The 27,009-nt window shown below is 43.7% G+C and overlaps 1 protein-coding gene across 3 annotated transcripts in view; it reads left to right on the top strand.

The window, feature by feature from the left end:
• pcsk5b (proprotein convertase subtilisin/kexin type 5b) overlaps positions 1-27,009 on the top strand; it is a 280,532-nt gene that overhangs the window by 49,797 nt on the left and 203,726 nt on the right. For all 3 annotated transcript variants that reach the window (XM_070882813.1, XM_070882798.1, XM_070882808.1), the window contains 2 exons: positions 19,531-19,644; positions 20,569-20,712. In XM_070882813.1, coding sequence (XP_070738914.1) covers positions 19,531-19,644; positions 20,569-20,712 — 258 coding nt within the window. The remainder of the gene's footprint in view (positions 1-19,530; positions 19,645-20,568; positions 20,713-27,009) is intronic.

The following is a 27,009-nucleotide window of genomic DNA, read 5'->3' as shown; positions in this document are numbered from 1 at the left end:
AAAAGGAAAAGAGTGGCTAAAATAAATGTTGGTCCTCTAGAAGATGAGTCTGGGGAATTAATAATGGAGAACAGTGAAATGGCAGAGACATGGAACAAATATTTTGTACCGGTCTTCAAGGTAGAAGACACTAAAAATATCCCAATAGTGGATAATCAAGTGTCTATAGGGAGGGATGAAAGAGGTAGCACTCGGTAAAATAATGGGACTAAAGGTGAATAAGTCCCTTGGACCTGATGGCTTACATCCTAGGGTCTTAAAAGAAGTGGCTGCAGGGATACTGGATGCAATGGTTGTAATCTACCAAAATTCCCTGGATTCTGGGGAGGTCCCAGCAGATTGGAAAACTGCAAATGTAACGCCCCTATTTTTTTTTTTTAAAAAGGAGGCAGACAGAAAGCCAGAAACTATAGACCAGTTAGCCTAACATCCGTCGTTGGGAAAATGCTGGAGTCCATTATTCATCATCATCATCATCATCACCATAGGCAGTCTCTCGAAATAGAGGAAGACTTGCTTCCACTCTAAAAGTGAGTTCTCAGATGACCGAACAGTCCAATACGGAAATTACAGTCCCTGTCACAGATGGGACAGACAGTCGTTGAAGGAAAGGGTGGGTGGGACTGGTTTGCCGCACGCTCATTCCGCTACCTGGATTAAGGATTATTAAGGAAGCCGTAGCAGGACATTTAGAAAAGCATAATTCAATCAAGCAGAGTCAGCATGGTTTTATAAAAAATAAATTATGTTTAACAAATTTGCTGGAGTTCTTTGAGGATGTAATGAGCAGGGTGGATAAGGGGGACCCAGTGCATGTGGTGTATTTGGATTTCCAAAAAGCAGTTGATAAGGTGCCGCATAAAAGGTTACTGCACCAGATAACAATTCATGGGGTTTGGGGTAATCTATTGGCATGGATAGAGAATTGGCTAACTAACAGAAAACAGAGAGTTGGAAGAAATGGCAGACCATTTGAACAAATACTTTGGTTCTGTCTTCACGAAGGAAGACACAAATAACCTTCCGGAAATACTAGGGGACCGAGGGTCTAGTGAGAAGGAGGAACTGAAGGAAATCCTTATTGGGTGGGAAATTGTGTTAGGGAAATTGATGGGATTGAAGGCTGATAAATCCCCGGAGCCTGATAGTCTGCATCCCGGAGTACTTAAGGAAGTGGCCCTAGAAATAGTGGATGCATTGGTGATCATTTTCCAACAGTCTATCGACTCGATCAGTTCCTATGGACTGAAGGGTAGCTAATGTAACACCACTTTTTAAAAAAGGAGAGAAAAAACGGGGACTTATAGACTGGTTAGCCTGACATCAGTAGTGGGAAAAATTTTGTAATTAATTATTAAAGATGAAATAGCAGCGCATTTGCAAAGCAGTAAAAGGATCGGTCCAAGTCAGCATGGATTTATGAAAGGGAAATCATGCTTGATAAACCTTCTGGAATGTTTTGAGGCTGTTACTAGTAGAGTGGACAAGGGAGAACCAGTGGATGGTGGTGTATTTGGACTTTCAAAAGGTTTTTGACAAGGTCCCACACACGAGATTGGTGTGCAAAATTAAAGCACATGGTATTGGGGGTAATATACTGACATGGATAGAGAACTGGTTGGGAGACAGGAAGCAAAGTGTCGGGTTAAACGGGTCCTTTTCAGAATGGCAGGCAGTGACTAGTGGGGTGCCGCAGGGCTCAGTGCTGGGACCCCAGCTATTTACAATATACATTAATGATTTAGATGAAGGAATTGAGTGTAATAACTCCAAGTTTGCAGATGACACTAAGCTGGGTGGCAGTGTGAGCTGTGAGGAGGACGCGAAGAGACTGCAGGGTGATTTGGACAGGTTAGCTGAGTGGGCAAATGCATGGCAGATGCAGTATAATGTGGATAAATGTGAGGTTATCTATTTTGGGGGGCAAAAACATGAAGGCAGAATATTATCTGAATGGCGGTAGATTAGGAAAAGGGGAGGTGCAACAAGATCTGGGTGTCATGGTACATCAGTCATTGAAAGTTGGCATGCAGGTACAGCAGGTGGTGAAGAAGGCAAATGGTATGTTGGTCTTCGTAGCTAGGGGATTTGAGTTTAGGAGCAGGGAGGTCTTACTGCAGTTGTACAGGGCCTTGGTGAGGCCCCACCTGGAATATTATGTTCAGTTTTGGTCTCCTAATCTGAGGAAGGACCTTCTTGCTGTTGAGGGAGTGCAGCAAAGGTTCACCAGACTGATTCCCGGGATGGCAGGACTGACATATGAAGAAAGATTGGATCGACTGGGCCTGTATTTACTGGAGTTTAGAAGGATGAGAGGGGATCTCATAGAAAAACATAAAATTCTGACGGGACTGGACAGGTTAAATGCAGGAAGAATGTTCCCAATGTTGGGAAGTCCAGAACCAGGGACAAAGTCTAAGGATAAGGGGTAAGCCATTTAGGACTGAGATGAGGAGAAACTTCTTCACTGAGTTGTTAACCTGTGGAATTCCCTCCCGCAGAGAGTCATTGATGCCAGTTCATTGGATATATTCAAGAGGGAGTTAGATATGGCCCTTACGGCTAAAGGGATCAAGGGGTATGGAGAGAAAGCAGGAAAGGGGTACTGAGGTGAATGATGAGCCATGATCTTATTGAATGGTGGTGCAGGCTCGAAGGCCGAATGGCCTACTCCTGCACCTATTTTCTAGGTTTCTATTTAAATGGGTCATTTTCAGGTTGGCAAACAGTAACGAGTGGGCAGCCGCAGAGATCGATGTTGGGGCCTCAACTATTTACAATCTATATTAATGACTTGGATGAAGTGACCAAGTGTAATGTAACCAAGTTTGCTGCTGATACAAAGATGGGTGGGAAAGCAAATTGTGAGGAGGACACACAAAATCTGCAAAGGGATATAGACAGGCTAAGTGAGTGTGCAAAAATTTGGCAGATGGAGTATAATTTGGGAAAACGTGAGGTTATCCACTTTGGCAGAAATAATAGAAAAGCAAATTATAATTTAAATGGAGAAAAATTGTAAAGTGCTGCAGTACAACGGGACCTGGGGGTCCTTGTGCATAAAACACAAAGTTAGTATGCAGGTACAGCAAGTAATCATCAAAGCAAATGGAATGTTGGCCTTTATTGCAAGGGGAATAGAATATAAAAGCAGAGAAGTCCTGCTACAACTGTACAGGGTATTTGTGAGGCCACACCTAGAGTACTGAGTGCAGTTTTGGTCTCTGTATTTAAGGAAGGATATACTTGCATTGGAGGCTGTTCAGAGAAGGTTCACTAGGTTGATTCTGGAGATGAAGGGGTTGACTTATGAAGATAGGTTGAGTAGTTTGGGCCTATACTCATTGGAGTTCAGAAGAATGAGAGGTGATCTTATCAAAACATACAAGATAATGAGGGGGCTCGACAAGGTGGATGCAGAGAGGATATTTCCATTCATAGTGGAAACTAAAACTCGGGGACATAGAATAAGGGGCCGCCCACGTAAAACCGAGATGAGGAGTAATTTCTTCTGAGGGTTGTAAATCCTTGGGATTCTCCACCCCGGAGAGCTGTGGAGGCTGAGTCATTGAATATATTTAAGGTGGAGATGGTCAGATTTTTGAGCGATAAGGGAATAAAGGGTTATGGGGAGCAGGCAGGGAAGTCGAGCTGAGTCCATGATCAGATTAGCCATGATTTTATTAATTGGCAGAGCTGGCTCGAAGGGCCAAATGGCCTACTCCTGCTCCTATTTCTTATGTTCTTTGTATAATCACTGGATACTTCTGAAGTTACATCATGATCTCCCATTGTAAGTGCACCAGTACACTGGAGCATCAACACATGGCAACATACAATGGTTGTTCATGTGGTCTCTCCCCTTCCATTCTGTATTCCCCTCCCAAAACAAACTCCCAAGCTCCTGTACCTCAGCTGCTTATTTATGAGAAAGCTCTGACCAGAAACCACGCATCGGCCACAGGGTGAAATTGTCAAGAGCTCTTGCTGTCCCCTATCGTGCACTTCCTCGAGGCTTACTCCGAGCATCACTGGCAGGGATCTCAGCCATAGATGTGGCGGAGCGAGAAATGGAGCATCTCTGTCTGAGACACACTTTGGAGAGAGGGGTGTGATGTTTGAGGACAGTATTGGCCTTGGCAGTGATGCTCTGTCCTTCCTCTATCGTTGAATAGTCTGGCAACAGTCACTGCCAAGGTTCAAACATTAATAATGGCTACTTTGGTGAAGTGCTGGAAGGCACTAAAATATAATTTTCGTTTGGAGCAATTCCATTTAAGAGCAATTTTTTCTTGTCATTGTTTTTAGAAAATCCCACCTGCTCAAAAGTAGAAACAACAAAATTAAGTTTGCTGCCAAAGCCTCAAACTGTTGCATACTAACTGATCTGTTTTGCAACTCAAAATGAGAGCAAATATTTAGAGTGGACATGGCAGCCATTCTGCATTTGCTTCTATCCCACAGTAGTATGTCTGTACACAAACAAAAGCAGCACTGTCCACCCTCACTACTGTCCAGTTTTAGTTGGTACCTACAGCTATGCTTGTTGAATTTTCTTCGAGTATGATTGGGTACGAGCTGGAGCTGACCTCTTGATGCTGCTGTTCCCGGCCAGGTCGCAACAATTTACATTTATATAGCACCTTGTAACATAGAAATATGTCCCACGGTGCTTTAGAGGCGTAAGCAGACAAAAAACAATGCCAAGCCAAAGGAGGAGAGAGTGGGCTAGATTAAGCTCTTAAAAATATCAGGAAGGCTCTTTGTTATTTATGTGCAAATCTAACTGCAACATCCGGCGACTGCACATACGCAGTTAAACACGGAAATACAGAAGTTGCTGTCTGAGAAGCCCTGCTCCTAAAAGTTTCCCGAAAATAGCATCTCGCCGACTGACTCACTGTTCAAATACATTGAACAGCACAAAGTTGTTGTACTTGCCTCAGAGATAGGATCTAAACTTGTCCCTCAAAGTTAGAACTTGTCCATTCAAGTGTAAGTACCCCTTTAACAACTTGGTAAGTCTTAATTACTACCAAACAACCACACTGGCACAAAAAAAATAACTTGTATAAGTGTGGAGTCTCATTCCTACTGTCAAAGATTTTAAAAAAATTCAATACTTTTATAAAAAAAAACTTATTTTTCTCTTGTCTCTCAGTCCAATCTTTTCTCTTTCCTTTCTTTATCTGATTTAATATTGGATTCAATATTCCAGTTTACACTTCCTGGTTCAGGCTCTGCGCTGTTCATTAATGATTCTTCAATCTGATTGATTAAGGAGATGCCCAGTTGCTTGACCTGTTCACACATTCTCAGATTTCCTTTAGAGGGCGCCATACTTTTTCAATGGCTGGCAGACACGAAATTGCCGTGCAAAAGCCCATACAAAGTTTCTAGGCAAGTGTAAGTTCATTCGCTGCTCAAAGCAAAATCTGGCCAATTAGGAGGGCACAGGTGAATAGGCAGAATAATTTAGGGAAGGAATTAGAATGTCAGGCTTAACGGCTGAAGTCATCGCTGTCAATATTGGAGTGAAGGGAGATGGGGATGTACAAGAGGCCAGAGTTTGAGAAACAGGGTATGGGGTGGTTGAGTGTGGTTGTAGTACTGCAGGAGGTTACAGAGATGGGATGAATCAAGGCCATGAAGGCATTTAAACGCTAGGAAAATAATTTTAAATTGGAGGCGTTGGGTGAGGTCAATGTAGGTCAGCAAAGAACAGGAGTGATGGATGAGTGGGACATTGTGCCGGCTATGCTGCGGCAGCGTTTTCGGAAGTTTGCAGAGCATGGAAGGTGGGTGGCTGTCCAGAACAGCATTAGAATAGTCCAATCTGGATTGAGAGACACGGTGTTTCACCAGCACATGGGCTGAAGCAGGGATAGTGATGGACAATATTATGGAGATGCACGACGGAGGATATGGGGTCAGAAGTTCTGCACACAGTTGAATAAGCCATCAAGATTGTCAACAGTCTGGTTCATCAGTCTGACAGTAGTAGGGGAAACACTAGAATCTACTAAGAATGTGCTGACAGGGCACTTAGAAAATAATAATAGGATTGGGAAGAGTCAACATGGTTTCATGAAAGAAAAATCATGTTTGACAAGTGAGTTTTTTAGGTTGTAACTAGCAGAATAGATAAGGAGGAACCAGTGTGTTGTGTCTTGAATAAAGAGTCAGACTAGATACTGCAAGCTCAAAATAAGGTATGACCATAGTCCTTTATTACAGATCTGAGTGCCTCTCCAGCCTGAGAGGCCTCCTTATATGCAGGTGCTCCCAAGGGATTGTGGGATCCCTTGGGACTCCAGGGGATAAGCCCTCTGGTGGTTAGACATGGTATTTACAGATTTACATACATAACACTCTCTCCCTCACCCCCGCTCTTCCCCCCCCCCCCCCCCCCCACCCCTGCCAAAGTCAATAGTGTAACTATTTACAATGCGAGTCGATCTGGGGCCTTCCTTTCCCTGGTTGATTATCTCGGTGCAAATACTGGTATTGGTGAGTCGTTTGTTGGGCCTCCGCTGGGCTGCTGCATAGCTGGCCTTGCTGAGCTGCTGCAGGTGATGGGTTCTGCTTCGTGGTCAACCACTGAGTCAGTTTCCACGTGTGTGTGTGTGTGTGTGTGTGTGTGTGTTGGAGGGTCGGAAAAGGCAGAGTCTATTGTGGGTTGTTCTGGATAGTCTGTGAATCTGAGTTTGGTTTGATCCAAGTGTTTCCTGCAGGTGAGTCCATTTGTGAGTTTGACCACAAACACCCTACTCCCCTCTTTGGCCAAAACAGTGCCAGCAAGCCACTTGGGACCTTGTCCATAGTTCAACACAAATACAGGATCATTTATTTCAATTTCGCTTGACACATTTGCATGATCATGATATGTATTCTGTTGAAACAGTCTGCTCTCTACCTGTTCGTGTAGATCAGGGTGAACTAATGAGAGCCTTGTCTTAAGTGCCCTTTTCATGAGCAGTTCAGCAGGGGCAACCCCAGTGAGCGAGTGGGGTCTTGTGTGGTAACTAAGCAGGACTCGGAATAAGCGAGTCTGCAGTGAGCCTTCAGTTATCCTTTTCAAGCTCTGCTTGATTGTTTGAAATGCTCGTTCTGCCTGACCGTTGGATGCTGGTTTAACCGGGGCAGATGTGACATGTTTGATCCCATTGCGGGTCATTAACTCCTTGAATTCGGCACTGGTAAAGCACGGCCCATTGTCACTTACGAGGACATCAGGCAGGCCGTGCGTGACAAACATGGCCCGTAGGCTTTCAATGGTGGCAGCGGACGTACTTGTCGACATTAGCGCACATTCAATCCATTTGGAGTACGCATCTACAACCACTAAAAACATTTTTCCCAAGCATGGGCCTGCATAGTCGACATGGACCCTAGACCACGGTTTGGAGGGCTAGGACCATAAACTTAGTGGCGCCTCCCTGGGTGCATTGCTTAACTGTGAGCATGTATTACATTTGTGCACGTAGGACTCCAAGTCTGCATCGATACCAGGTCACCATACGTGGGATCTGGTTATCGCTTTCATCATTACGATGCCTGGGTGTGTGCTGTGGAGATCACTAATGAAGGTGGCCCTGCCCTTTTTTGGCACAACTACTTGATTACCCCATATGAGGCAGTCTGCCTGTATAGACATTTCATCTTTGCCCCGCTGGTATGGCTTTATTTTTTCCTGCATCTCTAATGGGACACTGGACGAACTCCCGTGGAGCACAGTTTTTTTTTCCTAAAGACTAAGGGGTCCTGGCTCACCCAGGTTCTAATCTGATGGGCGGTAACTGGTGATTGCTCACTCTCGAATGCTTCCATTACCATAACTAAATCTGCAGGTTGTGCCATCGCCACCCCTATGGTGGGCAATGACAGCCTACTGAGAGCATCGGCACAGTTTTCTGTGGCGGATGGCGTAGTTGTATGCAGACAACGTGTGGGCCGATGCTTTCGTATTTATCCCCTTGCTTTCAGAAAAGAGGGATACAAGCGGCTTATGGTTGGTTTCCAATTCAAATTTGAGACCGAACAGATATTGATGCATTTTCTTTACCCTGTAAATACACGCTAATGCTTCTTTTTTGATCATACTGTAGGCCCCCTCAGCCTTCGACTTCTGGATGCATAAGTAACCGGTTGCAATTTCCTAAATTCATCAGCTTGTTGCAATACACACCCGATCCCGTAGGACGACGCATCACATGTTAGTACCAAAGGCTTTCATGGATCGTAAAACACAAGCAATTTGTTTGAACATAACAGCTTCCTAGCTTTCTCAAAGGCATTTTCTTGGCTTTTACCCCATACCCATTCATCTCCTTTACACAGTAAAGATTGCAGGGGTTCTAACAATGTGCTAAGACCCGGTAAAAAGTTACCAAAATAGTTCAGGAATCCTAGAAACGACCGTAGCTCCGTCACGTTCTGTGGTCTCGGTGCGTTCTTGATTGCCTCCGTCTTCGAATTGGTGGGCCTGATGCCGTCCGCCGCGATTCTTCTCCCAGGAACTCCACTTCAGGCGCCAGGAAAACACACTTCGAGCATTTTAGCCTGAGCCCCACATGATTAAGCCGACTAAGAACCTCCTCCAGGTTCTGCAGGTGCTCGATGGTGTCCCAACCTGTAACCAAGATGTTGTTCTGGAAGACCACGGTGCGCGGGACCGACTTCAGCATGCTTTCCATGTTCCTTTTGGAATATCACCGCGACTGATCGAATCCCAAACGGGCACCTGTTGTAAATGAAGAGACCTTTGCGCGTGTTGATGCAGGTGAGGCCTTTTGATGATTCCTCCAGCTCCTGCATCATGTCGGCCGAGGTCAAGTCCATCTTCGTGAAAGTTTTCCCTCCTGCCACAGTCGCAAATTGGTCGTCTGCTTTTGGTAGCAGGTATTGATCCTGCAGTGAGAAACGATTGTTACTTTGTAATCACCACAGATTCTGATGGTGCCGTCTCCCTTGAGGACTGGAACAATCGGACTGGCCCACTCATTGAATTTGATCAGCGAAATGATGCCCTCTCGTTGCAGCCTTTCCAGCTCGATCTCCACCCTCTCATCATGTAAGGTACCGCTCTCACCTTGTGATGGATGGGTCGCGCCCCCGGAATCAAATGGATCTGCACTTTTGCTCCTTGGAACTTCCCGATGCCTGGTTTGAACAGCGAGGGGAACTTGTTTAGGACCTGGACACGAGATGTAGTGCTCGGACGCGTCCAAGTTCCAGCGTATCTTTCCCAGCCAGCTCCTGCCGAACAGCGTGCGGCCATCGCCTGGTACCTGGGGAAATTGATGGGATTGAAGGCCGATAAATCCCCAGGGCCTGATGGACTGCATTCCAGAGTACTTAAGGAGGTGGCCTTGGAAATAGCGGATGCATTGACAGTCATTTTCCAACATTCCATTGACTCTGGATCAGTTCCTATCGAGTGGAGGGTAGCCAATGTAACACCACTTTTTAAAAAAGGAGGGAGAGAGAAAACACGGAATTATAGACTGGTCAACCTGACATCGGTAGTGGGTAAGATGATGGAATCAATTATTAAGGATGTCATAGCAGCGCATTTGGAAAGAGGTGACACGATAGGTCCAAGTCAGCATGGATTTGTGAAAGGGAAATCATGCTTGACAAATCTTCTGGAATTTTTTGAGGATGTTTCCAGTAGAGTGGACAAGGGAGAACCAGTTGATGTGGTATATTTGGACTTTCAGAAGGCTTTCGACAAGATCCCACACAAGCGATTAATGTGCAAAGTTAAAGCACATGGGATTGGGGGTAGTGTGCTGACATGGATTGAGAACTGGTTGTCAGACAGGAAGCAAAGAGTAGGAGTAAATGGGGACTTTTCAGAATGGCAGGCGGTGACTAGTGGGGTACCGCAAGGTTCTGTGCTGGGGCCCCAGCTATTTACACTGTACATTAATGATTTAGACGAGGGGATTAAATGTAGTATCTCCAAATTTGCGGATGACACTAAGTTAGGTGGCAGTGTGAGCTGCGAGGAGGATGCTATGAGGCTACAGAGCGACTTGGATAGGTTAGGTGAGTGGGAAAATGCATGGCAGATGAAGTATAATGTGGATAAATGTGAGGTTATCCACTTTGGTGGTAAAAACAGAGCGATAGACTATTACTGAATGGTGACCGATTAGGAAAAGGGGAGGTGCAACGAGACCTGGGTGTCATGGTACATCAGTCATTGAAGGTTGGCATGCAGGTACAGCAGGCGGTTAAGAAAGCAAATGGCATGTTGGCCTTCATAGCGAGGGGATTTGAGTACAGGGGCAGGGAGGTGTTGCTGCAGTTGTACAGGGCCTTGGTGAGGCCACACTTGGAGTATTGTGTACAGTTTTGGTCTCCTAACCTGAGGAAGGACATTCTTGCTATTGAGGGAGTGCAGCGAAGGTTCACCAGACTGATTCCCGGGATGGCGGGACTGACCTATCAAGAAAGACTGGATCAACTGGGCTTGTATTCACTGGAGTTCAGAAGAATGAGAGGGGACCTCATAGAAACGTTTAAAATTCTGATGGGTTTAGACAGGTTAGATGCAGGAAGAATGTTCCCAATGTTGGGGAAGTCCAGAACCATGGGTCACAGGCTAAGGATAAGGGATAAGCCATTTAGGACCGAGATGAGGAGAAACTTCTTTACCCAGAGAGTGGTGAACCTGTGGAATTCTCTACCACAAAGTTGTTGAGGCCAATTCACTAAATATATTCAAAAAGGAGTTAGATGTAGTCCTTACTACTAGGGGGATCAAGGGGTATGGCGAGAAAGCAGGAATGGGGTACTGAAGTTGCATGTTCAGCTATGAACTCATTGAATGGCGGTGCAGGCTAGAAGGGCCGAATGGCCTACTCCTGCACCTATTTTCTATGTTTCTATGTTTACCACTGAGTGGTAACTCGTACACTGCTCCATCGTAGGAGACCTTTACGGTAGCACTGCCAATCACTGGAATCAGTTCCTTTGTGTACGTTCTCATTTTAGTACGAATGGGAGTCAGGACTGGCCTTGAAGCCTTGCTGCACCACAATTTATCGAAAGTTATGGACTGGCTTGCGTCCGTGTCCAGCTACATGGACACCGAGAGTCCATTTAATTCAACATTCAGCATGATCGGGGGACACTTTGTGGTAAATGTGTGCAACTTATATACCTCTGCCTCCTCGGTCTGAGGCTATGGTTTATCGTGATCCACTGTGGATCTGTCCTCCTCTGCAACATGGTGGTTTGCTGGATTAGCAGGGTTTGCAGCTCGCCTGCACATGCGTTGGAGGTGTCCCATTGTTCCACAGTCCTTGCAAACTTACCCTTTGAAGCGGCATGAATGGAAACGATGATCACCTCCGCAGCGACAACCAGGTGTTAATGGCCGTGTATTCACCACCCTTGATGTTGGACTCTGAGTCATCTGCGGACGTGCAGCTGCAGGCGTGTTAAGTCCTGCCATGTACATTTCGAGTCGAAAACAACGTTACTTTGTTCACAGTACTTGCAGTAGCACAAGGGTGCTGAGAAATTTGTTTGGTATTGTCACTGGTGGCGATAAACGCCTGGGCTATCGCTATGGTCTCAAGGTTGGGGCCTCGACAGTCAAAAGTTTGTGAAGTATTACTTCATGGCCAATGCCAAGTACAAGTCGTCCCTGAGCACGTGCTCCATGTGTCCTTCACATTCGCAATGTCCTGCAAGGCACCTTAGCTCAGCGATGTAGCTCGCCACTTCCTGGCCTTCAGACCTCTTATACATGTAGAACCGATACCTTGCCATCAGAACGATTTCCTTCGGGTTTAGATGCTCCCGGACCAGTGACACAACTCATTGCACGACTTGTCTGTGGGTTTCACTGGAGCGCGCAGGTTTTTCGTGAGGCCATACGTTGGTGTTCCGCAAACGGTGAGGAGGATCGCCCTTTGTTTGGCAGCATTCGCTTCTCCTTCCAGCTCGTTGGCCACAAAGTATTGGTCGAGTTGCTCCACAAAGATTTCCCAATCATCTTCCTCCGAAAATTTCTCCTGGATGCCCACTGTTCTCTGCATCGTTGCGGTGGGGTTCGTCATCTGTATCTCGTCACCAGCTGTTGTGCCTTTAATAAGGAGTCATAGAAACATAAAAAATAGGTGCAGGAGTAGGCCATTCGACCCTTTGAGCCTGCACCACCATTCAATAAGATCATGGCTGATCATTCCCTCAGAAGCCCTTTCCTGCTTTTTCTCCGTACCCCTTGATCCCTTTAGCCGTAAGGGCCATATTTAACTCCCTCTTAAATATATCCAATGAACTGGCATCAACAACTTTCTGCGGCAGGGAATTCCACAGGTTAACAAATCTGGTGAAGTTTCTTCTCATCTCAGTCCTAAATGGCCTACCCCTTATCCTAAGGCTATGTCCCCTGGTTCTGGACTTCCCCAACATCGGGAACATTCCTCCCGCATCTAACCTGTCCAGTCCCGTCAGAATCTTGTATGTTTCTGAGATCCCCTCTCATCCTTCTAAACTCCAGTGAATAAAGGCCCAGTTGATCCAGTCTCTCCTCCTATGACAGTCCAGCCATCCCTGGAATCAGTCTGGTGAACCTTCGCTGCACTCCCTCAATAGCAAGAACGTCCTTCCTCAGATTAGGAGACCAAAACGGAACTCACTATTCCAGGTGAGGCCTCACTAAGGCCCTGTACAACTGCAGTAAGACCTCCCTGCTCCTATACTCAAATTCCCTAGCTATGAAGGCCAACATACCATTTGCCTTCTTTACCGCCTGCTGTATCTGCATGTCCACTTTCAGTGACTGATGAACCATGACACCCAGGTCTCGCTGCACCTCCCCTTTTCCTAACCTGCCGCCATTCAGATAATCTGCTTTCGTGTTTTTGCCCTCAAAATGGATAACCTCACATTTATCCACATTATACTGCATCTGCCATGCATTTGCCCACTCACCTAATCTGTCCAAGTTACCCTGCAGCCTCGTAGCGTCCTCCTCACAGCTCACAACGCCACCCAGTTTAGTGTCATCCGTAAACTTGGAGATATTACACTCAATTCCGTCATCTAAATCGTTAATGTATATTGTAAAGAGCTGGGGTCCCAGCACTGAGCCCTGCGGCACTCCACTAGTCACTGCCTGCCATTCTGAAAAGGACCCGTTTATCCCGACTTTCTGCTTCCTGTCTGCCAACCAGTTCTCTATCCATGTCAGTACATTATCCCCAATACCATGTGCTTCTTTGATTTTACACACCAATCTCTTGTGCGGGACCTTGTCAAAAGTCTTTTGAAAGTCCAAATACACCACATCCACTGGTTATCCCTTGTCTACTTTGCTAGTTACATCCTCAAAAAATTCCAGAAGGTTTATCAAGCATGATTTCCCTTTCATAAATCCATGCTGACTTGGACCGATCCTGTCACTGCTTTCCAAATGCACTGCTATTTCATCCTTAATGATTGATTCCAACATTTTCCCCACTACTGATGTCAGGCTAACCGGTCTATAATTACCCGTTTTCTCTCTCCCTCCCTCCTTTTTTAAAAAAGTGGTGTTACATTAGCTACCTTCTAGTTCATAGGAACTGATCCCGAGTCGATAGACTGTTGGAAAATGATCACCAATGCATCGACTATTTCTAGGGCCACTTCCTTAAGTACTCTGGGATGCAGACTATCAGGCCCTGGGGATTTATCGGCCTTCAATCCCATCAATTTCCCTCTTTCAATTTCCTGCCTAATAAGGATATCCTTCAGTTCCTCCTTCTCACTAGTCCCTTGTTCCCCGAGTACATTCGGAAGGTTATTTGTAGCTTGCTTCCTGAAGACAGAACCGAAGTATTGGTTCAATTTGTCTGCCATTTCTTTGTTCCCCATTATAAATTCACCTGAATGTGACCGCAAGGGACCTATGTTTGTCTTCACTAATCTTTTTCTCTTCATATATTTATAGAAGCTTTTGCAGTCAGTTTTTATGTTCCCTGCTAGCTTCCTCTCGTACTCGTATTTTCCCCCCTCTTAATTAAATCCTTAGTCCTCCTCTGTTGAATTCTAAATTTCTCCCAGTCCTCAAGTTTGTTTTTTTTAGCCAATTTATATGCCTCTTCCTTGGATTTAACACTATCTCTAATTTCCCTTGTTAGCCAAGTTTGAGCCACCTTCCCCGTTTTACTTTTACTCCAGACAAGGCTGTACAATTGCTGAAGTTCATCCATGTGATCTTTAAATGTTTGCCATTGCTTATCCACCGTCAACCCTTTAAGTATCCTTTGCCAGTCTATTCTAGCCAATTCACGCCTCATACCATCAAAGTTACCTTTCCTTAAGTTCAGGACCCTAGTTTCCGAATTAACTTTGTCACTCTCCATCTTAATAAGGAATTCTACCATATTATGGTCACTCTTCCCCAAGGGGCCTCGCACAACAAGATTGCTAATTAGTCCCTTCTCATTACACATCACCCAGTCTAGGATGGCCAGCTCTCTGGTTGGTTCCTCGACATATTGGTCTAGAAAACCATCCCTAATACACTCCAGGAAATCCTCCTCCACCGCATTGCTACCAGTTAGGTTAGTCCAATCAATATGTAGATTGACGTCGCCCATGATTACTGCTGTACCTTTATTGCACACCTCCCTTATTTCTTTTCTGATGTCCCCAACCTCACTACTAGTATTTGGTGACGTGTACACAACTCCCACTAGCGTTTTCTGCCCTTTGGTATTCCGTAGCTCCACCCATACCGATTCCACATCATCCAAGCTAATGTCCTTCCTTACAATTGCATTGATTTTCTCTTTAACCAGCAATGCCACCCACCTCCTTTTTCTTTCTGTCTATCCTTCCTAAATGTTGAATACCCCTGGATGTTGAGTTCCCAGCCTTGGTCCCCCTGGAGCCATGTCTCCATGATGCCAATCACATCGTATCCGTTAACTGCAGTTAATTCGTCCACCTTATTCCGAATACTCATCGCATTGAGGCACAGAGCCTTCAGGCTTGTCTTTCTAACACACTTTGTCCCTTTAGAATTTTGTTGTCATGTGGCCCTTTTTGCTTTTTGCCTTTGGTTTCTCTGCCCTCCACTTTTTACTTTTCTTCTTTCTATCTTTTGCTTCCGACTCCATTTTATTTCCGTCTGTCTCCTGCAGAGGTTCCCATCCCCCTGCCATATTAGTTTAACTCCTCCCCAACAGCACTAGCAAACACTTCCCCCTTGGACATTGGTTCCGGTCCTGCCCAGGTGCAGACCATATGGTTTGTACTGGTCCCACCTCCCCCAGAACCTGTTCCAATGTCCCTGGAATTTGATCCCTCCCTTTTGCACCATTCCTCAAGCCACGTATTCATCTGAGCTATCCTGCGATTCCTACTCTGACTAGCATGTGGCACTGGTAGCAATCCTGAGATTACTATTTTTGAGGTCCTACTTTTTAATTTAGCTCCTAGCTCCTAGCTCCCTAAATTCGTCTCGTAGGACCTCATCCCGTTTTTTACCTATATCATTGGTACCTTTATGCACCACGACAACTGGCTGTTCACCCTCCCTTTTCAGAATGTCCTGCACCCGCTCCGAGACATCCTTGGCCCTTGCACCAGGGACGCAACATACCATCCTGGAGTCTCGTCTGCGGCGCAGAAACGCCTATCTATTCCCCTTACAATCGAATCCCCTATCACTATAGCTCTCCCGCTCTTTTTCCTGCCCACCTGTGCAGCAGAGCCACCCACGGTGCCATGAACTTGCTGTTGCTGCCCTCCCCTGATGAGCCATCCCCCTCAACAGTACCCAAAGCGGTGTATCTGTTTTGCAGGGAGATGACCACAGGGGACCAATTCACTAAATGTGCTATTCACGTCATTCTCAGCATTGTGGATGCTCCAGAGTTCATCCACCCGCTGCTGCAGTGCCGCAGTGCGGTCCGTCAGGATCTGCAGGCGGATGCACTTCCCGCACACGTAGTTGTCAGGGACACCGGCAGCGTCCCTGACTTCCCACATAGTGCAGGAGGAGCATAACACGAGTGCAAGCTGTCCTGCCATGACTTAACCCTTAGATACACTGGCAACAACAATGCTAAAGGTTACTTACTGATATAGAAAAGAAAATCTACTCACCAATCACTTGCCCCCTTGGCTGTGATGTCACCTTTCAATTTCTTTCTACTTTTTTGCCTCCCCGTTGAAGCTGCACCAGTCGGCCTTTATAGGTCTCCCGACTCCACGAACTCCCGCCTCTCGGACTAGATACTGCAAGCTCAAAGTAAGGTGTGACCATAGTCCTTTATTACAGATCTGAGTGCCTCTTCAGCCTGTGAAGCCTCCTTGTATACAGGTGTTCCCAAGGGATTGTGGGATCCCTTGGGACTCCAGGGGAGAAGCCCTCTGATGGTTAGACGTGGTATTTACAGGTTTACATACATAAGTTGTGTATTTGCATTTTCAGAAGGCATTCAATAAGATGCCACACAGATTATTAAACAAAATTAGGGCTCATGGGATTGGGGGTAATATACTAGCATGGATTGCGGATTGGTTAATGGATAGAAAGCAGAGTAGGAATAACCGAGTCATTTTCGGGTTGGCAGGCTGTCACTAGTGCGGTACCGCTCGGATCAGTGCTTGGCGTAGGCTATTCACAATCTATACCAATGATTTGGATGAGGGAACCAAATGTAATATGTCCATGTTTGCTGATACAAAGCTTAGTGGGAATGTAAGTTGTGAGGATGCAAAGATGCTTCAAGGGGCTGTAGACAGGCTAAGTGAAGGGACAAGAACATGGCAAATGGAGTATAATGTGGAGAAATGTGAAGTTATCCACTTTGGTAGGAAAAATAGAAAAGCAGAGCATGTTTTAAATGGGGAGAGGCTGGGAAATGTTGGTGTTCAGAAGGACCTGGGTGTCCTTGTACACGACTCACTGAAAGTTAACATGCAGGTACAGCAAGCAATTGGAAAAGCAAATGGTATGATGGCCTTTATTACAAAAGGATTTGAGTACAAGTATAAAGACATCTTACTGCAATTATATTGGGCCCTGGTGAGACCACACTTGGAGTATTGTGTACAGTTTTGGTCTCCTTGCTGAAGGAAGGATATACTTGCCATAGAGGGAGTGCAATAAAGGTTTGCCAGACTGATTCCTGGGATGGGGGGGGATTGTCCTATGTGGAGAGATTGAGTAGAGTTGTCCTATATACTCTAGAAGAATGAGAGGTGATCTCATTGAAACATCCAAGATTCTTACAGGGCTTGACCGGGTAGATGCAGGGAGGATGTTTCCCCTGGCTGGGGAGTCTAGAACCAGGGGTCATGGTCTCAGAATAAGGAGTCAGCCAAATTTTCTCTGAGGGCTGTGAATCTTTAAATTCTCTACCCCAGAGGGCTGTGGAAGCTCTGTCATTGAGTGTATTCAAGACAGAGATCGCTAGATTTTTGGATATTAGGAAATCGAGGGATATGGGGATAGTGCAGGAAAGTGGAGTTGAGATAGAAGATCAGCCATGATCTTATTGAATGGTGGGGCAGGCTCGACGGGTCGGATGGCCTACTCTTTCTCCTATTTCTTATGTTCCTATGTTCTTATTTGTGGAACTTTATTCAGCATAATTTACAAGGGGCGGAAATGTAGAATATTAGTACAAACAGCATCTTCAGAATAGTAATGTTCACTGAAGAATAGCCAGATTTACTAATTCATAAGAGATGCATTTGTTTTCACTTAATGCTACAGCTGTGGCTCAACATGTGGAACTCTTGCCTCTGAGTCAGAAGGTCATGTATTCAAATCCCACTCCAGAGACTTTGAGCACATAATCTAGGCTGACTCTTCATTGCAATACTGAGGGAGTGCTGCACTGTCGGAGATGCTGTCTTTCAAATGAGATGCTAAACTGAGCCCCTGTCTGCCCTTTCAGGTGAATATAAAAGATCATATGGCACTATTTCAAAGAGCAGGACCGTTTTCTCCAGTATCCTGACCAACATTTATCCCTCAACCAAGAGCACTATCTCTTTGCGGTTTGTGGGACCTTGCTGCTGCATTTCCTACATTACGTGGTTTTTGTGCCCTTGAATATAGAAGATTAAGGAGTGATGTTGAGATGTTTAAAATGGTTAAAGGAGTTATGCACATATGGTACATCAGTATTGTAGAAATGTTTATTATTTTTATCAGATCTTCTGAAAGGAGACCTAAGTGTTGGTAAATTGTTGAGTTCATTCGGTGTTCATGTGGTGGTGGCGAGGCTGAGGTTGAAGCTCGTTATTGATTTGAGGTTAACATCTACCTAAGAAAAACATTTTAATGGACATTTAAAGAGCTTCCTTTGGTGAAGTGGCCTGTGTTTTATTTTTTTTTTTAAAAACACGGGTATATTTAATTTGAAATGAGAATTGTGCAGGACTGAGTAAATACATGGTTCCGTTTCCAACATCTATTTAATATTCCATAACTTCCATATTTCAAAGATTTCTTCTCCACTCTTACCACAAGTAAGATGGACAATATTGCTTGTTTTCACCTCTACTTGTACCTTTTTAAAGAGCCACAGTAGAAAGATGGGATTGGATTCTTTTGTTTCTCCCTCAGCCCATCCACTCTCAAAAAATGAGTGCAGCTCTTTCTAATAATATGGAAGCGAGAAGTTAGCCCATTATTATAGTGATATAATTAAGCTGTGGATTCCTGAGTACAAAGTGGAATTGTGCTTCAACCAAATTACAGTTGATTTTTCTCTTATCAAAGGGGCAGCTTTCCAGGCATTAGTACTATAGTAGATTTCAGTTGCAAGTTACTGATCAAATCCTCAAACACTGAATTTGTATAAATGTAGTGAGGAGGCATCGTCTTCCATTTAAAGGCATGGGAGCAATATGATGGGGCAAGTTGCTGCAGATCTTGTTTCTTTAAATAATGTGGCCAATCGTCCAGAACCAGAGGGACTTGATTCAAAGGAACAATTTTTACTGAAGGATTTAATATTTTTTTTCATTGTGCTCTGCTGCTGTTCAATAAAGACAGACAGACTTGCATCTATAGAAATTCTTTTCATGACCTCCAGATATCTCCAAGTGCTTCACAACCAACTTTTGAGGTGCAGTCACTGTTACGTAGGCAAAATCATTAGCCAATTTTGCACAAAACCCCACAAACAATGAGGTAAATAATCAGTTAAGCTGTTTAGATGTTGGCTCACCAGGAGAACTCCTGCCCTTTCTCATATGGTGCCTTAGGATCTCATTGCATCTGCGCAGGCAGGCAGGACCTCTGTTTAACATATCATCTGAAAGAAGGCACTTTCGACAATGCAACAATTTCGCCATGCTGCACTGAAATATTAACCTAGATTATGTGCTCAAATCCAGGAGGTCTTGAACCCGCGAACATCTGACTCAGGAGACTGCTGCCATTGACTGAAACTGATACACTTGCACCATTAATCTTGCCTGATAGCAAAATTTACCATATGTTTTTGCCCCAACAATTGCTAATCTCTGCTTTCTATTAACTTGTTTTGATGGCAGGTGGAATGGATACAGCAGCAGGTGGTAAAAAGACGGATAAAGAGAGATTTTAAAGCTGGTGCTTCCCAGTATCCTTACTTCAATGATCCCAAATGGCCAAGCATGTGGTATATAGTAAGTATGTGATAAATTGCATTAATATTCTATTTGTATCTGGCTTTATTTAATTTTCTTTCTCTTTTCTCTCTCTCTCCGCCCCACTCCCCCGCATCCCCTTGCTCTTTTCACCTCTGCTCTTTGGTGACTTTCAACAAACCTCGGCTTTGTGTGGAGACCAAAACTGCACACAGTACTCCAGCTATGGTCCTACTAAGGTTTTACATAGATTCACCATTACATCTCTACTTTTATAGTTTCTTGCCATAAAACCAAGTATCCCATTAGTTATTTTATGACCCTATCCCCACTTGAGGTGCTGCTTTTAATGCCATGTGAATCTGCCCCCCCTCCCCCACTTCTCATCCCTTCGCTTTTCCACTTCACCCAACAGTCCCCCATTCTAAATATTATTTTTATCAAACCACCTCCCATTTACTGATATTGAATTTTCATCTCACTTTTTTGCCCTTTCCATCATCATCCTTTTGTCCTCCGATTTATTTACTATGGCTTCTATTTTAGTATTAACTTTGCTCTGGCATCTGCAGTTCCAGTAAAGTGCAAAAATACAGAATATGTCTGAATTCGAAGTATTCTCTGAATAAATGTAATATTCTTGCTGAAGGCAGAAGGGGATTGTATAATGGAATAGCTGCATATATAGACAGGTTTCAATTCAATTCAATACTCTGGACTCCAACTAAATAATGGAAATAATATTAACTCAATGATGGAATTAATATTAAATAAAAGTGGCCTGTTAATATTTTTAATTCATCATCAGCTGCGCATTAGTCCGATGTTGTGCAGAATGGTCTCGTCACTGGTTCCTGTTGAGAAGGTTCATGTTTTATTCTTTTGAGAGGGCACTTTTGCTGACTGCAAAGTTTGTTATATTTGACAGTTAACTGTAAACCTTTGTGTTTCTCCGCCCATTAGCACTGCAATGATGATACTCACCACTGCCAGTCAGATATGAACATAGTAGGAGCCTGGCGGAGAGGCTACACTGGGCGAAATGTAGTGGTAACCATTCTGGATGATGGAATTGAGAGAAACCACCCTGACTTGCAGCAGAATTATGTACGTGCTTTTTTTTCCATCTGATCCTTCAAACAAAAATCTCTCCTATTTGACTTTAAAAGTGTGCTAACAAGATTTATTTGGGTCATGGTGTGAATTGGAGTTACTGCACTGAAGGAAACCAAAATACTCAAGATTTTAAGGTTTTCAAACTTGTCGCTCTTTCTTTGTGGAGTTTGAACCCATAATCATTCCTACAAGTGGAATTTGAGCTCACGCATCCATTACACTTGGGCACATGCTTGTGATGATTGTAAAACCATGTTCTATTTAGTTGGACAATAAGGGATAATCATGGTGTCCTATGTTTCTTCTCCTTACTCCAAGGACCCATTACAAATAGGGGACCGAGGGTCTAGTGAGAAAGAGGAACTGAAGGAAATCCTTATTAGGCGGGAAATTGTGTTAGGGAAATTGATGGGATTGAAGCCGATAAATCCCCGGGGCCTGATAATCTGCATCCCAGAGTACTGAAGGAAGTGGCCCTAGAAATAGTGGATGCATTGGTGATCATTTTCCAACAGTCTATCGACTCTGGATCAGTTCCTATGGACTGGAGGGTAGCTAATGTAACACCACTTTTTAAAAAAGGAGGGAGAGAGAAAACGGGTAATTATAGACCGGTTAGCCTGACATCAGTAGTGGGGAAAATGTTGGAATCAATCATTAAGGATGAAATAGCAGCGCATTTGGAAAGCAGTGACAGGATCGGTCCAAGTCAGCATGGATTTATGAAAGGGAAATCATGCTTGATGAATCTTCTGGAATTTTTTGAGGATGTAACTCGCAGAGTGGACAAGGGAGAACCAGTGAATGTGGTGTATTTGGACTTTCAAAAGGCTTTTGACAAGGTCCCGCACAAGAGATTGGTGTGCAAAATTAAAGCACATGGTATTGGGTGTAATGTACTGACGTGGATAGAGAACTGGTTGGCAGATAGGAAGCAGAAAGTCGGGATAAACGGGTCCTTTTCAGAATGGCAGGCAGTGACTAGTGGAGTGCCGCAGGGCTCAGTGCTGGGAGCCCAGCTATTTACAATATACATTAATGATTTAGATGAAGGAATTGAGTGTAATATCTCCAAGTTTGCAGATGACACTAAGCTGGGTGGTGGTGTGAGGTGTGAGGAGGACGCTAAGAGGCTGCAGGGTGACTTGGACAGGTTAGATGAGTGAGATGCAGTATAATGTGGATAAATGTGAGGTTATCCACTTTGGGGGCAAAAACACGAATGCAGACTATTATCTGAATGGCATCAGATTAGGAAAAGGGGAGGTGCAATGAGACCTGGGTGTCATGGTACATCAGTCATTGAAAGTTGGCATGCAGGTACAGCAGGCGCTGTATGTTGGCCTTCATAGTTAGGGGATTTGAGTATAAGAGCAGGGAGGTCTCACTGCAGTTGTATGGAGCCTTAGTGAGGCCTCACTTGTAATATTGTGTTCAGTTTTGGTCTCCTAATCTGAGGAAGGACGTTCTTTCTATTGAGGGAGTGTAGCGAAAGTTCACCAGACTGATTCCCGGGATGGCAGGACTGACATATGAGGAGACACTGGATCGACTGGGCCTGTATTCACTGGAGTTTAGAAGAATGAGAGGGGATCTCATAGAAACATATAAAATTCTGACGGGACTGGACAGAACCAGAGGACACAGTCTAAGGATAAGGGGTAAGCCATTTAGGACTGAGATGAGGAGAAACTTCTTCACCCAGAGGGTTGTTAACCTGTGGAATTCCCTACCGCAGAGAGCCGTTGATGCCAGTTCATTGGATATATTCAAGAGGGAGTTAGATATGGCCCTTACGGCTAAAGGGATCAAGGGGTATGGAGAGAAAGCAGGAAAGGGGTACTGAGGTGAATGATCATCCATGATCTTATTGAATGGTGATGTAGGCTCAAAGGGCCGAATGGCCTACTCCTGCACCTATTTTCTATATTTCTATGTAAAACATGCAATCTCATTAGGTTCTTAATGACTTTCTATTTTTTGAATATATTTAACAATCTGTAAGCCGTATGATGCTGAATATCGGCCAGTCTAATGATTGCTGATGTAGCATTAAATGTATAAACAGAATATTGTTGCATATTTCTTCCACGGAAGCTGTGGGGAAAGGAAGTGTTTTGCCACATTCCCATCTCCCCCATGAGCTGTTGTGCTGGACAGGATACATGTCCTTTTCCGTCACACACATTCCACTTCAGCCATTTCAATTTGAAACTCAAATGTGCAATCTCTCCGTAATAGCAGAGCAAGTTTACTTCTTGTTTCCTTTATTGGGGAAATACATTTATTACTTCAAGCTCTCATTCTCCTACCCCCTTCGTCACATACCTAATAATGGTATTATTCCCCATCAATGAAGGTGGGAAATTACAATTTATTTATATATGTGAACTTATTACAATGTGGTTTCTTCGGGTTTATCTCTCTCTAATTGTTATATCCACCACTTTCTTTGGCCTACTATAATTTGTGCACTCTCCTAGCCAATGAAAGAGTCTGCATTTATATAACACCTTACCACATCCTAAATGCTTTGATTGTTTTTGAAGTGCTGTCACTGTAGTGTAGGCAAGCACGGTAGCCAAATTGCTCACAGCTATGTCCCACCAACAGCAAATGAGATGAATGATCAATCTGTTTTTGGTCATTGTTGGGGAAGGGCTATGGGTCAGGACACTGGGTGACCTATGCAGATGGTGCCATGGGATGTTTCGCATCTAACTGAGCAGGCAGGGACAAAGCCTTGGTTTAATGTCTCAACTGACAATGCAGCACTCCCTTGGTATTGAACTGAAGTGTGAAGTCAACTGGAACTAATTAAGATAAGCAGCTGAACTGTCTCATTGGCCTTGGGTATCCATCCTGCTTGTAGAAAGTTGTGCTGATGGGGTGGAGTTTGTCATCTCTGACAGGATAGGAGAGTTTGGAGCTAGGAGCACTTTGGACTCCCTATATTTTCCAAGTTATTTTATTACCCTAATCAATCTCTTTTCCTTTGTCTTTTGGCCAGTTGTTAATGAAACTGTGTGATGCAATTAGAACACCGTTAAATAAAGAATTGCACCTTTACCTGATTGATCTTGAAATTCCTTCAAGAGGCTGAGGCTTAAATTTTCTTTATGTAGAAAAAAAACTCATTTAAGATTCCAAAATTCATCTTTTATCAAACCATTTCCAAAGGGTGGTGGTTCTTTTTTTTTATATAGTTGGACTCATTTCTACATAAACACAGGCCATTTGGACCAACCAGTCCATGTCGCTGTTTACTCTCCATGCAAGCAAGTAGTTCTAATCACATTTACCCACTCTGTTCTGATATCCCTTCAACCTCTCTTCCTTCATCCAACAATCCAATTTAATCTTGAATGTTGATATCGTTTCTGCCTCAACCACTAATCCTAGAAGTGAATTCTGCAGCCCCTCAACTCTCTGCATAAAGTTGTTTCTCCTACTCTGTTTTAAATCATTAACATTTAATCTTGTATCTATGGCCTTCGTTCTTGACCCCTCCAACTACTAGAAATAGTCTGCTTTTATCTGCTCTGTCCCATTTTTTTTTATTACACTTCTATTATTATATGGCCCAAAATCTGTGTCCTCATCAAAAAGACATGCATTTTAAAATCTTTATATTTGTACTTCGTCTTACCAGGCAGCATCCTAGTGAAACTGCGATGTACTCTGTCTAAAGCCTCAAAATCCCTCCTATATTGTGGCTACTGCACACAGTACTTTATTTGAGATCTTAAGGTTTTATATAGGCTCATTATTACATCTTTGCTTAAAATAAAATCTAAAATTCTATTTATTTTTTTCACAACCTTATCAATCTGAGGTGCTGCCTGAATGTTCTGTGATCCTGTTCCCCAAATCCCTCTGCTCTTCCATAGCACCAACCCTACTTCCATTGAGTATAATTTGTTATTTCTTTTACCAAACTGCATCATCGCACACTTACTGGCACTGAATTCCATCTGAGCCTATTCCTCATTTTAGTAATATCCCTTTGTAATTTCCTTTGGTCTCCCAAAGAATGAACTATACCTCCTATTTTCTCCTTTCTGAACAATTTTTTGGGGGTAGTTTGCTATCCTCTCCCCAATTCCATACCACTTAATTTTCTCTCGTAATCTCATTGGACCTTGTCAAAGATTTTATAAACTCCTTGTACATTACACCCACTGCATTTTCCCTCCTTTACCATGTCTGTTCCCACCTCAAAGATTCCTATAAAGTCTGTTAAGATTGACTGCTGGCTGCTTCTCACTTTTCTAATTTGATAATTTCATCCTTAATGAAAGATGTTTTTATTAAAATTGTCCCTATTACAGGTGTGAAGCTAACTGCCTTGTAATTAAGCATATGTAGGCAAATTTCTGAGAGAGTGTAAAAACAATAGGGCAGTAATCATAAGGGATTTCAACTACTCTAATATTGACTGGGATAGAATTAGTGTGAAAGGTATAGAGCAATCAGAATTCTTAAACTGCATTCAGGAGAACTTTTTTTAGCCAGTACATAGCAATTCCAACAAGAGAGGGGGTGGTTCTGGTCTTAGTTTTAGGGAATGAAGCTTGGCAGGTGGAAGGGGTATCAATGGGAGAGCGTTTGGTGGTAGTGATCATAATTCAATTAGATTTGGGGTAGTTATGGAAAAGGACAAAGATAGATCAGCAATAAAAGTTCTCAACTGGAGAAAAGCTAATTTTAATAAACTGAGAAGTGATTTAGCCAAAGTGGACTGGAACCAGTTACTTAAAGGTGAATCATTGTCCGAGCAGTGGGAAGCATTCAAGGAAGAGAGAGTGAGGGTTCAGAGTAGTTATGTTCCCTTAAAGAAAAAGGGTGAGACTAACAAATCTAGAGCCCCCTGGATGTCAAGGGGCATACAGGGTAGAATAAAGGAAAAAATGGGAAGCTAATGACAGATACCAAGGGCTCAACACTACAGAAACGCTAGAGGAGTATAAAAATTACAGGGGTGAAATTAAAAAGGAAATTAGGAAAGCAAAGAGAGAGCATGAAAAAATATTGACAAGTAAAATTAAGGAAATCCCAAAGATGTTTTATAAATACATTTAAGAGCAAGAAGATAACTAAAGAAAGAATAGGGTCTATTAGAGACCATAAAGTTAACCCTTGTGTGCAGGCGGAAGAAGTGGGTATGGTTCTTAATGAAAACTTTGTCTGTTTTCACAAAAGAGGGGGACGATGCAGACATTGCAATCAGGAAGGAGGAGTGTGAAATATTAGATTAAATAAACATAGTGAGAGAGGAAGTATTAAGGGGTTCAGCATCTTTGAAAGTGGATAAGTCCCAGGGCCAGATGAAATGTATCCAAGACTTTTAAAGAGAAGCACGAGAGGAAATAGCAGAGGCTCTGACCATCATTCTCCAATCCTCTCTGGCTACAGGTGTGGTACTGGAGGACTGCTAATGTTGTACCATTGTTTAAAAAGGAGGAAGGGATAGACCGAGTAATTACAGGCCAGACAGCCCAACCTTGGTGGTGGGAAAATTATTGGAAAAAATTCTGAGGGACAGGATAAATCTTCATTTAGAAAGACACTGATTAATCCAGGACAATCAGCATGGATTTGTTAAGGGAAGGTCGTGTCTGACTAACTTGATTTGAATTTTTTGAGGTGGTAACCAGGAGGGTTGATGAGGGTAATGTGTTTGATGTAACCAAATGGATTTTAGCAAGGCTTTTGATAAGGTCCCACATGAAAAACTGGCCACAAAAGTAAAAGCCCATGGGATCCAAGGCAAAGTGGCAAGTTGAATCCAAAATTGGTTCAGAGGCAGGAAGCAAAGGGTAATGGTCGATGGGTGTTTTTGTGACTGGAAGGCTACTTCATGTGTAGTTCCGCAGGGTCCAGTACTAGGTCCCTTGCTTTTTGTGGTATATATCAATGATTTGGACTTGAATGTAGGGGGTGTGATTAAGAAGCTTGCAGATGATACTAAAGTTGGCCATGTAGTTGATAATGAAGAAGAAGAAAGCTGCAGGAAGATATCAATGGACTGGTCAGGTGGGCAGAACAGTGGCACGTGGAATTCAATCTGGAGAAGTGTGAGGTAATGCATTTGGGGAGGGGTAACAAGGCAAGAAATATACAGTGAATGGTAGGACACTGAAGTGTAGAAGAACAGAGGGACCTTGGAGTGCATGTTCACAGATCCCTGAAGTTAGCAGGACAGGTTATTCTTGAATTGTATAAAAGACAGCCAGAGTACTGTGTGCAGTTCTGGTCAGCACATTACAGGAAGGATGTGATTGCAGT

The sequence above is a fragment of the Pristiophorus japonicus genome, chromosome 1 (assembly GCF_044704955.1).
Source record: "Pristiophorus japonicus isolate sPriJap1 chromosome 1, sPriJap1.hap1, whole genome shotgun sequence".
In the NCBI taxonomy this organism is placed as follows: domain Eukaryota; kingdom Metazoa; phylum Chordata; class Chondrichthyes; family Pristiophoridae; genus Pristiophorus; species Pristiophorus japonicus.
This window is presented reverse-complemented; position numbering and strand designations above follow the sequence as displayed.